Consider the following 17269-nt stretch of genomic DNA (forward strand, 5'->3'; position numbering starts at 1 on the left):
TAACAAATGTCTACCAATGGAGTAAGAAAAACAAAACTTGTTTTCCCTTTGAATGAAGTAGATTTTTCTGACCCCACTAGCCGATATTTTTCTTGTTTTAAGTATAAAATAAAAATTTATTTTTTTTGCAGTGTATTTGTTGTGCACCACGTATAATAAACGATATAGTCCAAGGATTGGCAACTGTTTTGACATGAAATGCTATTTTTAATCTGGTTGCTTATCATACTGCAGGTTGTTTAAAAGTTTAAAATTTTATCAATTGGGATCAATTTGAAATTGACCAATGCAGATTTTTAAAACTGAATTTACAGATATTGCAGATGCTCTAATAAAAAAAAAAATTACTTAAAAAATTGATATGGACTGCAGGAGGGGAAAAAATGATTCTGGAAATCACATTTTTGAAATTCCCTGATATTTCCATTTTTTTTTAAAGAAATGAATACTTTTATTCAGCAAGCACAAATTGATAGCGAAGCAAATTGATTTATAATGTTACAAAATATTTCTTTTTTTTTTTTTAATGCTGTTGTTCTGAGCTTTCTATTCATCAAAGAATCCTGAAAAATAAAATGAATCATGGTTTAAAAAAACAACAACAACAAAAAAAACGAAGCAGCACTGTTTTCAACACTGATAATAATTTAAGTTTTTTTTTGAGCATTCAAAAAATATTAGAATTGTTTCTGAAGGATCATGTGACACTGAAGACTGGAGTTAAGTAAAAGTGTTACCAAAATATCTTTAATTTAACTGGTTGAGGCATCAAATGTCTCTTTCGTGGGATGTTATCCAACACCAGCGATTTAATTATTAGCAATAGATGCTTTATGTAAAAAATTGTCGCAAGATGCCACAACCGTCAGTTTGTGCCTTCGGGATGGAGCTGGTGCTTCCATGAAATCCCACATGCTCAACAATTGGTTATATTTTAGTTTCCATTGTAAGAAAAATGGCTTGTGTGTGAAATAAAGCATGACATTATTACAGAAAGAAAATAATGGACATCTGTCTCGACAAAATAAAAACCCTTCCCAACAAACACATAAATGGCTTGAGAACAGAAAAACTCACGAAATGGAGCCAAAGAGGGAAAAGAGATATAGAGTCAGCTCACACAGATATGACTGAATCAGTTGGCGTGTGTGTGTGTGTGTGTGTGTGAGAGAGAGAGTGTTTGAGGGATTATTAGTGTAAACGGCAGAGAACAGATGAAGGTAAAGTAGAGGAGACTACATACATCGTTCCCTTTATTCCCCTCCGTGTGATTGGCTTCTGAATCTTTGCCATTGCGTACACGGATGCTGTGGTTCCCATTCTGCCACGTGATTGGCTGGTCAGTGGTGGGGGACGGCGGTGGGCTGTGGCTGGAGTGACTTCCTTCCTGTTTGTGCCTGTCGTTCCTGCACTTTGCACTTGATCTGGTTTGAGAGGTCAGATTGTAAAGGATCGAGTTTAGCGCTGCGCTCACAAATACAATGGCAGCCACACTGCTGAAAATCATTTTCTTATTCAGTATTTTTGTCTTACTATTTTTCAGTAAAATATCATTCTTAAATAAAGACAAATTTATTTGAGAAGCATAAGATATAAAGTATTATTTTGTGAAAGATTTATTAAAATTAAGTGATTTCATGCTTTAAATAATAACAAATGTCTACCAATGGAGTAAGAAAAACAAAACTTGTTTTCCCTTTGAATGAAGTAGATTTTTCTGACCCCACTAGCCGATATTTTTCTTGTTTTAAGTATAAAAAAAAAATAAATAAATTTGCAGTGTATTTGTTGTGCACCACGTATAATAAATACCCTAGCAACCCTAAATTAGTTAACTTGGATATAGTCCAAGGATTGGCAACTGTTTTGACATGAAATGCTATTTTTAATCTTGTTGCTTATCATACTGCAGGTTGTTTAAAAGTTTAAAATTTTATCAATTGGGATCAATTTGAAATTGACCAATGCAGATTTTTAAAACTGAATTTACAGATATTGCAGATGCTCTAATTACTAATTACAAAAAAAAAAATTACTTAAAAAATTGATATGGACTGCAGGAGGGGAAAAAATGATTCTGGAAATCACATTTTTGAAATTCCCTGATATTTCCATTTTTTTTTAAAGAAATGAATACTTTTATTCAGCAAGCACAAATTGATAGCGAAGCAAATTGATTTATAATGTTACAAAATATATCTTTTTTTTTTTAAATGCTGTTGTTCTGAGCTTTCTATTCATCAAAGAAAATGAATCATGGTTTAAAAAAACAACAACAAAAAAAACAAAGCAGCACTGTTTTCAACACTGATAATAATTTAAGTTTTTTTTGAGCATTCAAAAAATATTAGAATTGTTTCTGAAGGATCATGTGACACTGAAGACTGGAGTAAAATTCAGCTTTGATCACTGGAATAAATTATATTTGAAAATATGTTCACATAGAAAACAGTTATTTTAAACTGTAATATTATTTCACAACATTCTTGTATTTTTTATCAAATAAATGCAGCGTAATGTAGCGCAAGTCCTTACACAGTTTAACCATGCCATAGTTAGTGCAGTAAAGTCATAATAAAAGACTATGGATCTCCTTCAAAGAGTGTAAGAAGCTTTTCTGTCTTTCTGTCATTGTGATTCATTCCCTTTCTGTGATGACAGTGGTGACTAATACCACATTACCAATCTTATTGTATTAACCATGGTATTTTGGCAGAAACTATGTTCACCATAGTAAATGTTTGTTAGAGGAGGTTTGTCGGAGGGCCTGTGAAATGGAGATAAGAGGCCGAATATAAGACGCACCTGCTGGGTGATTTGGAGATGCTGGCGGTGGAGGAGACGGATCCGCTGCGGGAACTACAGCAGCTGCCTCTGTGCTGAGAACTCCTGCCCGGAGACTCCACTGAACACCTGCGGGACACACACACACACAAACACACGTCACAACACACACAAAATATGTTCACATAGAAAACAGTTATTTTAAACTGTAATATTATTTCACAATATTCTTGTATTTTTTATCAAATAAATGCAGCGTAATGTAGCGCAAGTCCTTACACAGTTTAACCATGCCATAGTTAGTGCAGTAAAGTCATAATAAAAGACTATGGATCTCCTTCAAAGAGTGTAAGAAGCTTTTCTGTATTTCTGTCATTGTGATTCATTCCCTTTCTGTGATGACAGTGGTGACTAATACCACATTACCAATCTTATTGTAGTAACCATGGTATTTTGGCAGAAACTATGTTCACCATAGTAAATGTTTGTTAGAGGAGGTTTGTCGGAGGGCCTGTGAAATGGAGATAAGAGGCCGAATATAAGACGCACCTGCTGGGTGATTTGGAGATGCTGGCGGTGGAGGAGACGGATCCGCTGCGGGAACTACAGCAGCTGCCTCTGTGCTGAGAACTCCTGCCCGGAGACTCCACTGAACACCTGCGGGACACACACACACACAAACACACGTCACAACACACACACTCCACCCACACCGCTTCATCATACACCTCACAGTCTGTGTCATCAATCCTTTCATAAACAATCCATGCATTCGGCCTACACTGACATGTGAATATGAGTGTTGGGTGTAGTGGGTGGTTGCTAAGATGTTGCTATGAATTTGCTAAAATGTTTCAGCCGGTTTACAGTGAATTACTAGATGGTTACTCTGGTGCTATAGATGGTCACTGTGGTGTTGTAGGTTGTTTGCCAAGTTGTTACTATGCAGTTGCTAAAAGGTTCTGAGTGGTTGTCAAGGCATTGATATGTGGTTACTAGGGTGTTTTAGACCGTTTTTGTGGGTGGTTTCCATGTGGTTGCTAGGGAGTTTTAAATGGTTACTAGGGTGTTGTAATGCATTAGTAGCATTACTAGGTGAATACTAGTGTTGTGGGCGGTTGCTGGGGTGTTGCTAAGCATTTGCTAAAATGAGTGGCTATCAGTGTATTGCTAGATGGTTACTATGGCATTTTAGATGGTCACTAGGGTGTTGTGGGTGATTGCCGGTGTTGCTATGTGGTTGCTCAAAAATTCTGAGTTGACAGCATTGCTAGGTGGTTTCCAGCGTGTTCTAGGTGGTTTCTAGAGTGTTGTGGGTGGTTGCCAGGTTGTTGCTATGCTTTTGATTTGACTGGTTGTCAGTGCAATGTCAGGTGGTTTTTAGGGTGATCTAGATGGTCACAAGATCATTGTGGGTGGTTGCTATGGTGTTTGCTATGCAATTGCTAAAATGTTTCAAATGGTTGTCAGTGCATTGCTAGGTGGTTGCTAGGTTGTTCTAGATGGTTACTAGGGTGTTGTGGGTGGTGGCCTTGGTGTTTCTATGTGGTTGTTAAAATGTTCTATGTAGTTGAATGGCTAAGTGGTTTTTGTGGCATTCTAGATGTTTACTAGGGTGTTGAGGGTGGTTGCCAGGGTGTTGCTATGTAGTTTTAAAGTGGTTGTCAGTGATAGGTAATTGCTAGGGTATTCTCGATGGTTGCTGTGTGCTTGCTTACTATCCCAAGTGAAAAATCACAACTTTGATTGCTTAGAACATTAATATAATTAAATCATTAAACTCTGTAATCAGTGCAATGGATTTTCTTTGTCAGGCTGAGGCATTATGATGCATGAAAGCATAATTCTGAACATTGAGAATTTTTAGAAAAGCAAACAGCAGAATAAACGTCCCTCACCTCTTCTTCTGTTTGTTCTTGTCTTTGTGTTTGTTTTTGGGGCTCCCAGATCTGAAAGGAGAAAACAAACACATATAACTAAATAAGAATTGAATTTAGAGCTTATGTGTGGAGCATTAGACTTAAAATCAAAACAGAATTATGTTACCGCTTCAGTGCACAATTCTGATACTCAGTTTTGTTCAAGACACTAAAATCTCAGAAAAAAAAAGTTTCAAAAGTACCTTTTCAAAAGGTACTATAAAGCACCATTTAGGCACTAACATGTACTTTTAAAGTACTAATATGCACTCTTTTGGGGTAAATAAAGAACTAAGATTTCAAAGATGACAGCTTTTGTACCTTTTATTTTTTTGAGTGTAGACGTCTATAAGCAGAACTGCATATTCTGCCTTGTTTTCTGAATGATGTCTGTGAAATGATCAGTACTTATTACGTTTATGCTATTTTCTTCAGTTTTGTTTGTACAACTATTCAAAGAGACTGCTATTGAACGAGTGTTTTCTAGGCCAGTCTACTACTGCGGTATCATTGTTTTTTTATTTATCCACCCCTAAACAGCACATACAAGCAAAATGAACTGGGGCTGGTCATTTTAAATGTCAATGGATGGTTCTTGATAAAACTGTAAAGTGGATGTTGGCTCTGCAAAACCAATCCAGCACAGTTCCCAAACCATCAAATCTAAAGGATCTTAGGTTAGCTCAGAGTTTACCTGTGTCTCCTCTTCCTCCTTGAGCCAGATGTGGACCTGGCACAGAGGAAATGTTGGGTTAGATATCAGATCAGAATCAGAATCAGAATGAGTTTTTATTGCCAGGTATGTTTACACATACGAGGAATTTGTTTTCATGACAGAAGCTCCACAGTGTAACAGAATGACAGTGACAGAACAAAAACACAGATAATAAAAAATAGAAAAATAGAACAAGTAACTAAGGAATAAAAATATACAAATCGACAATTGTATGTACAGGTATATAACAATAGACAGTTGTATATACAGGTATATTATGTGCAAATTGAAATGTAGACTGAGTATGAGTGTTAGATAAATAAGTGTATGAGTGAATAAATAGTGTGTGTTCCACAGTTATTGTTAAGTGTTCATGAGATGGATGGCCTGAGGGAAAAAACTGTTCCTGTGTCTGGTCGTTCTGGTGCTCAGAGCTCTGTAGCGTCGACCAGATGGCAACAGTTCAAAGAGGGAGTGTGCTGGATGTGAGGGGTCCAGAGTGATTCTGCCAGCCCTTTTGCTCACTCTGGACGAGTACAGTTCTTGGAGAGAAGGGAGGGTTGTACCAATGATTATGACTATCAGAGAACTGCTGCTGTTTATATGAGTAGATTTTGTAGTTTAAGGGCTTCAGCATTCAGTATTTGGACACTGAAGTCAGACTTAAATGTCTGAATGTCATGCATTAGATACTGGAATATAAAAGCCATTTATTGTTAACTCTTTCCCCGCCATTAATGGAAGTTTCCAGCTTTCTGTGTTTTCACTGTTATATGGTAGAAGCTGCTATTACACATCTTCTGAAAGAGTACTGAATCTCTGAATCAAAACACAGGTGAAGAAGAAGCAGAAACTAATTATTGCATATGTAAGTAGATGCATTTGTAAAATGACGCAATCATCAAACATTAAACAGCATATAAATCAAAACTGCCTAACATTACCAAATGAAATGTCGATCCAGAAAGTGGTATAGGACGGTGCTGAACCGGACGCACTATTTAAATGTAGTAAAGCATTTTTTTGTTCAAAATGTTGCTTTTTAATTAAACTTACCCACATTCAAGTGTTGATAAAAAAAGAATGCATGAAGCTAGAATAAAACTGCTGGCAGGGAAAGAGTTAAGAAAAATGCACAATCATGCTTTTCAAACAAAATCCTTGACAAAAATAAGTTACGATAAAACGGTAGATCTTGTGTTGTTGCCCATTAATAAATCAAGGATAACTGACTTCAGACATCCACAACAAATCAAACAAATACCAGCTGATTAAAAGACACTGAGCAAAAACAATGAAGAAAAGTGGCATTAGTGAAAAGAAAAGATGATGTGGCATTTAAATGATATTTTATATCTAATGCAGTGACATTCATTTTTAAATGTGATTTAAATATCCATATATTTTTATGCTGTGTTAAAGACAATGGTTAAAATACATCTGTCTTACCAACTTTTGCCTTAGTTGGAAGATTTTGGGTCTTTTGCAGATTTGTTTGATGATTTAACAACACAGAATAAGACCACATATACCACATTTTCACCTTTAAACGTCTTTGCTCAATTTATACTGAAAGGAGAAATACTTGACTTTCTAAACTCTCTTTCCCACTTTTTCCCCTCACACACAGTCTGACAGCATTGAAGCTGCTGTGATAAGACCATCTTCACAAGGATCCACCATGTTTCTGTAGTGTGTTCGCTATTATATACATCTGACACAAACAGATACACAAGCACCCAAGCATCTGTCAGTCCTGTCATGTTTTCTTGATATAGGAAAAACGGCATGAGAGAAGAAAGCTGTAATAAAGCCGTCAGGGTAACGTGAGACGAATAAAAATGACCTATCAGCATGAGTTCCCTGGCAATTGAATACATGGCCTTGGTATTGCTAGCGCATTGCTAACTTTATATCAAGACCACTATACAGAGAATCATATAGCATGTTCAAAATAGACTGCTGTGTGAAAAACCGCCTTATGAATTTTAATAGAGTAGAGGTCATGACAAGAGGAAACTCAGAAGAAACCTGTATAGTGATAATAATAGAAAGACAGACAGAAACCGAAGCATCTAAAATGCTGACACGTCCGGTTATCAATATTTAGACAAGCCTTATTTTTTTAAGGCTGCAAAGGCACCAAACACTGCAGATATTTCTGACATAATATCATGAATATTTGATGAATGCAGAAAGGTCTTTGTGTAAAGCAGGCTTTTCTTGTTCATGTCTGGTGCTATTTTTGGACACTGAGTTGAGTTTGCTCTAATCCTTGATGCTTCTGGTCAAAACACAAACGCTGATAATAAAATATGAACAAGAACAGTTTAAATCTGCCCGAGCTACTCTTCAAAGAGCCGGTTTCTATTTTGTCAAAGATTAAAATTAGACTCTGAGACTATATGTTCAGAATACAAAAGTGCCACCTAAAGTATACTGTTTAATACCCACTCATCATAAAGAAGTACGTAAAACAATGTGCAACACTGCAACATTTCTCTATGCTGCATGTTCAATTTCATCTAAAATGCAAAGGTTATTTTGCATTTTTAATCCAATTTTGTATATAAACATAAAACCGATCGAAGGCAATCTAAGCAAATAAAAGGTCAAGAAGATATAATAAAGTGATAAAACATATTTAAAATAGAGGTTAATAATATTATGGTCAGTATATTTGTGTTAGATTTAGTGCATTGCATTGTAGGATACAGTATCTCATGTAGTGTGTTTTGTGCATAATGCGCACTTTGACTAATGTAGTAGGTCATATTGGTATTTGTGTGGTATGAATACTGAAAGTTTGCATACTGCAGTATACAGTATAATCTAATGAATATTGGCAGGGAGATCAGTGTTAATTGATCGGTGAATGATGTACACCTGTGTGAATGAATAACCACACACACACACAAACACACACACACACACACACACACACACCTGTCTCTCTTGTGTTTCTTTCCGCTTTTCTTCCTCTTGTCTCTGCTGGTTGGAGACGGGCTGTCAGCTCTGTGGGTCACACAAACACAACAACAATACTGCAGGATGAAATATCACACAAGCAAATACCATCATTTTCTTCCATTTTGTCACTGTATTATATTTAAATGTTCCTCTTGACCCTTTTCACTCTCAAAACTCTTTTTGTTTCTTGATAAAATAGGTCAAGAATTACTAGTACTACTGCTTATACTTAGAATTTGTGTAATCTGAACAAACCTCTAAATATTAAATTTCGATTTTTGGCTAAAAAAACTCAATGTGAGAGATCACACTGGCAATTAAAGGTTCATTTTTAGCTCACTGGATTGTTGGACACAGGGTTTCTGTTGTATATTGCTTGTTTGGCCGTGTCTTAGGTTATTTAAGTATTCTATGCATTGCATAAAGAACATTTGCAAACTATGCACAGTATACATTGGCTGACTTTTCAGTACATGACGCTGCATTGCATTAAATCACAGAAAGCAAACTGACCGACTGTGTCTTCTTGCCTTCTTCTTTTTCCTCTTTTTTGGCCGAGGAGAAGGTGAACTGCTGGATTTCCTCTTGGATCTAGAGTAGAAGACCAGAAATGGAGTAAAACAAATGCAGTGTTGGATATACATACATTTTTCTCATCATCAGCTAGCGTCTTGCTGTTGTTTTTCAGAATGAAAGCACCTGGCTTGCAGTTGTTTTTCCTGTGTCCTGTGTTTCCTGTATGTTTGCATACATTGGCAACCACTGGATTGAGCTTCAGTGATTATAATGTGAGAGGTGTAGTTATTTTGCATTAAACTGCATAAAGGAGATGTTTTCAGTAGTATTTATTAAGTAAAGTTAAGTAAATTTAAATCATTTTCTTAATTGCATTTATTTCATTCATTCATTTATTTTCAGTTTCTCTCAGCGTGTAGGTGTTGAGCTCAGAGCTCCTTTCTCAGCTTTTTACCTGCAGTCATCGTAGGCAGCTGAATCTTGCTCGTAATATTCTCCATCCCAATCATAGTCTTCCTCAAAGCCCTCGACGTACGCAGCATTTCCCACGTGATCTTCATCCCCGTGAGGAAGCAGCCTAACCCTGTGCATACAGGAGGTAAAGGCCAAAGGTCATGACCTGCGCTGGTCTAAAACGCAGTAATGAGCTATTCTGACTCAATGTCTGTGCTCAGATTTGAAAGTCTTCATTTTACTCTATACTCTAATGTTTGTCACCTCTTGGCTCATTTTTATTTTTTATAAGGGATTTACAAAAAAAACAAACATCTGAGACAAAGTTGGTCTATGAAAGAGCAAACTGTGAGCAAAAATATTTTTCTCCGGGTTAAGTCAACATCTATTTATCTTCCCATACCACTAACTTCCATATCAAAAAAAGAAACAATTATTTATTTGAAACAGAATAAAGCTGATTATACGATGTGAGCTGATAATGAGAAACTTCACAGAATTCCTGGCAAGGTATTAACAGATCTATTTTTCTGTCAAATTCACTTTTTATAAAGCCTTAACTTATCCTCATTATCCTTCCTAACATGTGTCTTGATGAAATAAATTAGCATTCCACTACTAAAGGCGATCTTATCTAAAACTGTAAAGATCAGCTTCTTCATCACAGTGATAAATGTCACCATCCTGCTTCTGCAAAAGTGCTTTTTATTAACAGCCTAACAGTTCTATGATTTAAAAGAAGGGTTATATGACAACATAAGGGTTCTGTGATGAAACAGAAGAGTTAAAGGACAACATAAGGGTTCTGTGACAGAACAGAAGGGTTAAATGACAACAAACTGTAAGGGTCCTATGATGGAACAGAAGAGTTAAATGACAACATAATAGCCCTGTGATGAAACAGAAGGGTTAAATGACAATACAAGGGTTCTGTGACAAAACAGAAGGGTTAAATGATAACATACTGTAAGGGTCCTATGATGGAACAAGGGTTAAATGACAACATAAGGGTTCTGTTATGGAACAGAAGGGTTAAATAACAAAATAAAGGTTCTACGATGAAACAGAAGGGTTAAATGACAATACAAGGGTTCTGTGACAGAACGGAAGGGTTAAATGACAACATAAGCTTTTATGATTGAACAGAAGGGTTAAAGCTGCAGTCCGTAAGTTTTGCCTCTTTGTCGCCATCTCTGTTTGAAAACCTGCAATTGCAGCTGTTTGCGGAGTTATCTTCCTTGCGTGGGTTGTACGACGGCACGGCTCCAGCGCGGATGAATCTAATGTTTATGTGTGGCAGTCAGTCACCGCACCGGAGTTGATATTTAATGTACTTCGCAATCACAGATTCTAGCCTACGTCTTGGAATGTATGACCCAAATAAGAATTTTCACCAGATATTGTCATCTGAACAAGTAACAAGTCTGCCACGTTTGTTCTGACCAACCGAGGAAAAAAGTATTACAATAAATCACGCTACCAATGGTGATTTAATCTAAAGATCGGTTAGTTCATATCACATCAAACCATTCAAATTATTATTATTGTTATAATTTATTCTCAAACTATTAATGTTACCAACATCAGCATTGCGTGACTATGAGTATAGTGTGTATTAGCGTGTAGATTTCAATTTCTGCACAGTCTAACCTAATTGTCATACCATTTGAATTTCATATTAAGAAATTCTTTTAACCCAAAAAGCAAAGTATGCTCCCTTCGAACTGGTTTTCTTTAAAATACAAATCTTTGTAATCCCAGGCTATCTGTAATCAGAAGCACATTTAAAACTGGAATATAATTTCATTTCATTCACATGTGTTTCATAAACACATAATCCTTTCTGGATTACAATCCGCCATCAAAATGATACATTTAATTATTCTGGCTGCTGTGAGAAAAGGCTTTAAACGTTCCGCCGCCTGCAGCATCCTCACATGAGATATAGCCTACTAGCCGGGACAACTCCTTTATGTTTACAGACGTGACGTAATGACGCGGCAGCATGCTTGAATTTCCCGCGAAAACCTACCCCTACCACTCAAATTAGAAAACATTATTATAAGATAACTGTTGTGAATCAGGCTATAGTAAGGCGATAGTTTTGAACACTGGCTGGTTATGTACTTTTTCAAATATTGATTTTGGATCATTTTTAACCAAACAAAAGTTACAGACTGCAGCTTTAATGACAACATAATAGTCCAATGATGGAACAGAAGAGTTAAATGACAACATAAAAGCCCTGTGATGGAACAGAAGGGTTAAATGTCAAAACAAGGGTTCTGTGACAAAACAGAAGGGTTAAATGATAACATACTGTAAGGGTCCTATGATGGAACAAGGGTTATATGACAACATAAGGGCCCTGTGATGAAAAGGAAGGGTTAAATTACATTATAAGGGTTCTGTGACAGAACAGAGAGGTTAAATGACAAAATACTGTAAGGGTCCTATGATGGAACAAGGGTTATATGACAACATAAGGGCCCTGTGATGAAAAGGAAGGGTTAAATTACATTATAAGGGTTCTGTGACAGAACAGAGAGGTTAAATGACAAAATACTGTAAGGGTCCTATGATGGAACAAGGGTTATATGACAACATAAGGGCCCTGTGATGAAAAGGAAGGGTTAAATTACATTATAAGGGTTCTGTGACAGAACAGAGAGGTTAAATGACAAAATACTGTAAGGGTCCTATGATGGAACAAGGGTTATATGACAACATAAGGGCAAGGGTTAAATGTCAAAACAAGGGTTCTGTGACAGAACAGAAGGGTTAAATGATAACATACTGTAAGGGTCCTATGATGGAACAGAATGGTTATATGACAACATACGGGCCCTGTGATGAAAAGGAAGGGTTAAATTACATTATAAGGGTTCTGTGACAGAACAGAGAGGTTAAATGACAAAATACTGTAAGGGTCCTATGATGGAACAATGGTTAAATGACAACATGAGGGTTCTGTTATGGAACAGAAGGGTTAAATGACAGCATAAGGGCCATGTGATGAAAAGGAAGGGTTAAATGACAACACAAGGGTTCGGTGACAGAACAGAAGGGTAAAAGACAACATACTGTAAGGGTCCTATGAAGGAACAGAATGGTTAAATCAAAACATTAGGGGCCTGTGATAAAACAGAAGGGTTAAATGACAATACAAGGGTTTTGTGACAGAACGGAAGGGTTAAATGACAACACAAGGGTCCTCTGCTAGAACAAAAAATTTGTAAGATATAGCAGAAATGTTGTGTTGCTGGAGCTATAATGGCTCAGGCTCTGAGTTCTTGAGTGCAGAATGGCCAGAACAGGAGGTTAGGTTTAAGATGAAAAGGTTTTTTTATTAGATTGGTCTCTGGGTGAAGGAGGTGATGTACGGTCGCTGAGGTTTCCTCTGGGCTGTGCTACGGCATTAACGCAGGGTCATTTATGATCTGTAGAGAGTATTAAATCATCTCCTTCTTCTGCGCCTGATAAAGGACCTGCACCCACAAGCTATAAGAAAGTTTGTATGTGTACCTGCTGAAACAAACACATTCAGCCTATATGCGGCAAAACATGACATCTTATTTATGAATCTATTTCAACATGACTTCATGTAAGCCAACGTTATGGCTTGTCTTTATGCTATAGGCAACAAAGCTACATTTCCCATTATCCTCCATGACAGCAATAGATTATAAAATCCACTATATAGCTAAAGCCTTTAACGTTCATCAGTTGCACTTAATTTCGATGCACTAGTGCTTCTGTTCACCGGTAGCTAAAAAATAGAGAATGCACTTCCCAAAAATTCATTTTAGTGAATCAGTTTGTTCAGACAGTTCATGTAAATGAACCAGAAAGAGAAATTATTCATTTCAATATTCCAGCGAGTTACATAAATTAAAGTGTATCTAGTTCTAGTAATTGTATTTAATGTACATTTATCTATTAAACATGCAGTATCTATTCACTGGCACTGAGATGTGTTTTATGGATGGTTTCTATCAGTGCTGGTCAGCGTTATCATTAATTACAGGAATGCAATGTCACACACAAACGCTATCCGATACTGTCTCTACAGGAAACACACACTATATTCAATTACATGTGGAAAATAAGATCAGAGCGGTTTTACTGTCTGACAAACATCATGTGTGATTGACTCACGGTGGACGTGGGTGCAAGCCTTCTCGAGTTATCACGCCTTCCTTTTCCATCAGCATCTGCCGAAATGTTCCAACCTTCTGTCGGATTTCTTCTTCGGAATATCTGCAAACATAAATGAAAGTGGTCAAATGACAACAATCTTCTCAATAAAACACGGTTTAAGGAATCTTTCAGGTCTGGAGTGATTTTCACTCACTGGATGATAAAACAGGTGAAAAAAATCACAGCAAACATTGATGGAGGGAGCCAAGCAATCATAATTAACCCTGCCAGCAACCACCCAGAAAAACTTTTGCACGGGTCACCACTTACAGTTTCTTCAGAGAGTGTAAAAGTCTAGTCTTTCAGAGATGTGCTAAAAATGTGTGAATAAATGCAGCATGGAAACATTCGGGTTTGGATATTAAACGGGCCATTCTCGTTTTCTAGCGCATCTATCAGGAAACATGATTAGTGTGTGTGTGTGTGTGTGTGTGTGTGAGAGAGAGAGAGACTGTCATGCCACACAGTTTGGCTGTAATGTGATTTCAGAGGAGCACAGCTGCCTGCAGGGGGCGCCGGACTGGAGAAACACTCTTTATATTCACTCAATGTCACCACGCAGAAATCTTGCAGATTTGACAGTCAGCACACAGACAACAGTGTGCGCTTGATAACATTTGAACCCGTACTGTGCAAAAAGAGATGGAACTGAAATCCTGTTCCAAACCGGTTGCCTATGTAACGAGCTCATGATCATTGATGATTAAAAAAAAAATTTGAATTCACTTAAAAAAAATTTTATCCCTACATTTTCCTTTAGGAATTTTACTGACTTAAAGGGTTCCTATTATGCTTTTTCAGTTTTTTAATTTTAGTCAGTGTATAATGTGTATGTTTGGGCATAAAAAAGGTCTAGAAAGTTACAAATCTCAAAGTCCACTCCAAAGAGAGATATTTCGTTTTTTTAAAATCTCTTTTCAAGAACTACAATGAACGGCTCGTTTGGACTACAGCATTAGTTTTCCGGGCATTGTGATATCACAAAGCAGCTCATTAGAATATCATTACAAATAATTCGGATGGTTGGGGGGTGGGGAGGGGCAAGGTTGTGGTTAGAACGCATGGTTGAGTGAGTGCATCAGACGAGACGACGAAGAAGAAGAGCTGCACTCATAGAAAATAAAGTATTTGAATTTTAAAGACGTGGCGTGACGCTGCGCTTCTCGTCCAGTGCGCGACCGCCTGAAACGCAGTTTTTTTCACCTCCGTGCGCAAACACCTTTGTTTGGGTTTCCGAAAGTGGATGATGTCAGGAAACAGTGGTTGCAATTTATTTTTTAACTAGCATTATAACCCCAATTTGCTATTGTGTGCTGCACATTTTACTGAGGACAGCTTCCACAACACGAGGGAGTACAGTGCCGGATTCGCCCAAAAGTTTTTGTTGAAAGACGGAGCAAGGAGCGGGGCAGTACTGAAACACCGTCTAAGCTGTTCGCCAATCACAACGCACTGGGACAGCTAACCAATCACAACACATTTTGTTTTTCGGAAGGCGGACCTTCATCAAAGTTGGAACTAATCGAGCCGTTTCTGCCAGGCTGAGGAGAAAGGTATTTTAATAATGTAAATTATGTGAAAAATAATGTGTTTTTCGAACCACCAAGCATGAGAGCATGTTCTAGTACACCCCCAAAACAAAATCAAGACTTTGTAAAAGAGCATAATAGGACCCCTTTAAAAGACATTTCTGGTGTGTTCATGTCCTCCTGGGAAGTTTGTGTTTATGAGTTTGGAAGTCGTCATTATGACGACTACACTACACAATGATGAATAACGAATATACATCTGGTGTATTTTTGCTTTCTTTCTATTCAACTTGTGAAGGTGCTGTAAATTGAATCATCATATATTCTGTTTTATTTGTACAATAATATGGTATTTTATCCATGCAATTTAGTTTTATTTTAAATTTACAAAAAATAACAATAATTTGAACAAATTTACCATTAATACAGATGCTGTATCCATTGCATCTGACATGCTCCCAACTCTCAAATCAACTATAATTTTTAATATCTCATGTGTGACTAATTATTTTATTGGGCTTAAACATTCATACACTATCATTCGAAAGTTTATCATTGTTGAAAACAGTTGTGATGCATTTTATTTTTCAGGATTCTTTGACGAATAGAAAGAAATAGAAATAGAATAGAAATATTTTGTAACATTATGAATGTCTTTGCGGTGCACTCTTGATCAATTTAATGATTAATAAAATAAAATGAATAAAAATGACTTGATGGATAAACCTTTTAATTTCTTTTACAGTTTTTTTCAACTTTTTCAACACAATTTCTGAAAGCTGACACTCAAACAGCAGAAGCACACACACCAAATCTGCAAAACCATACACTAATTCTCAGCCTTTGACTTGTTTCCAATTTCATAAAACCTTTTTGCAAAACACAACACACAATTCTCTATGTAACACACAAAAATCCAACAGGAATTAATATTATGGCAAAGGTGTTTGCAAATGCTTTTGAGATGTGTTTGTGATATTTTGAATGCAGTGCTTCGTTTCGCAAGAGATGTGAGGCATTTTGCATTTTGTGTGTGCAATTCTTGGATTTGTGTGTAAAGTTTTGAAAAAAAGAGGCAAAGTTTTGAAAATGTGTGTAAGCTGTAATAAAGTTATTCTGAAAACAAACTGTATATAGTGTGTAATTGAGATGACAACTGATGCCACTCAGTGAATTAAATATATAGCATACAGCTATTCAGCATTGCACATTGCTTGATATTTCACTTTCTATTTATAAAAAGAAGCGGAAGATAGTACATGTGCTCTCATGCCAACATGACCTGCAGGGGGCTCTAGCCATGTTTGGAAAGAGCAACTGTAACACACACACACACACACACACACACACACACACACACTGGTTCATTAAAAAAGAACTGGCTCAAAAGGTTTGAAACGGACATTGCTATCTGATCTCAGAGAAGATGACTGGGTATGGAGAATAAATGTTGAAATTAGGTGTTATTTTATTGTACTTATTTATTAGTTTATTATTTATTAAGAGAAAGACCTGATGTTTAAGACATTTAAAAGAGTAATGCATCAAGAAACAGCATGTTTTCCTTCAAATTAAGTGGATTAAAAAGTTATGGAATGTAGTGAACGAAAAGTAGGCTTCATAAACATGAATTTGTTCATTATTTAGTTCTCATACAACAGCACACAACCTACGGCTATGAAAAACCAATAACAACTTAGCTATAAGTGTGTCTTGTTGTATTTTTTTTTAATGAACACAATACTAAATCTTTTTAAATTTCTCTTCTCATACTATGGTGATATGATGCAATCAACATTTCATAAATCATTTGATTCATAATTCATTCCTCTACCCAAAAACCTGACAATGCATGTTCAGAAATTCCTTTTTCATCACTCCACCTCTAAAAACAAGTCTAAAAGTACTTTCAAAACCAAGATCAGAAGTGTTTATTTAACGTGGCACGGGTTGATCTGATTGGTTGGTGGTTTACAGTCAGGTTAAATGCTAAAGTCCAATAAAAAAGGTTCACGTGGAGCCCTCACGCATATTAATGAGCCTCAGAGTCATCGGGAAATCCAGTTACACAATGAGCTGCATCTTTCCTTACTGGAGTAACAGCACACCTCTGCTCAACAAGACGCGTGAAGCACAAACGCTTGTAGGTGTGTAGGTGTGTGTGTGTGTGTGTGTGTGTGTGT

The 17269-nt window shown here is 36.7% G+C and overlaps 1 protein-coding gene across 1 annotated transcript in view; it reads right to left on the minus strand.

The window, feature by feature from the left end:
* The window catches only part of srrm3 (serine/arginine repetitive matrix 3), a 33631-nt gene that overhangs the window by 11798 nt on the left and 4564 nt on the right, over positions 1–17269 (minus strand). Inside the window, exons 2-9 of the mRNA XM_016280614.1 lie at positions 13516–13617; positions 9359–9487; positions 8902–8979; positions 8365–8433; positions 5398–5433; positions 4683–4733; positions 3334–3441; positions 1244–1424 (exon numbers count right to left, since the gene is read on the minus strand). Of these exons, the coding sequence (XP_016136100.1) occupies positions 1244–1424; positions 3334–3441; positions 4683–4733; positions 5398–5433; positions 8365–8433; positions 8902–8979; positions 9359–9487; positions 13516–13617 (754 nt within the window). The remainder of the gene's footprint in view (positions 1–1243; positions 1425–3333; positions 3442–4682; positions 4734–5397; positions 5434–8364; positions 8434–8901; positions 8980–9358; positions 9488–13515; positions 13618–17269) is intronic.

The sequence above is a fragment of the Sinocyclocheilus grahami genome, unplaced genomic scaffold (assembly GCF_001515645.1).
Source record: "Sinocyclocheilus grahami isolate Dianchi unplaced genomic scaffold, SAMN03320097.WGS_v1.1 scaffold142.1, whole genome shotgun sequence".
Lineage (NCBI taxonomy): Eukaryota > Metazoa > Chordata > Actinopteri > Cypriniformes > Cyprinidae > Sinocyclocheilus > Sinocyclocheilus grahami.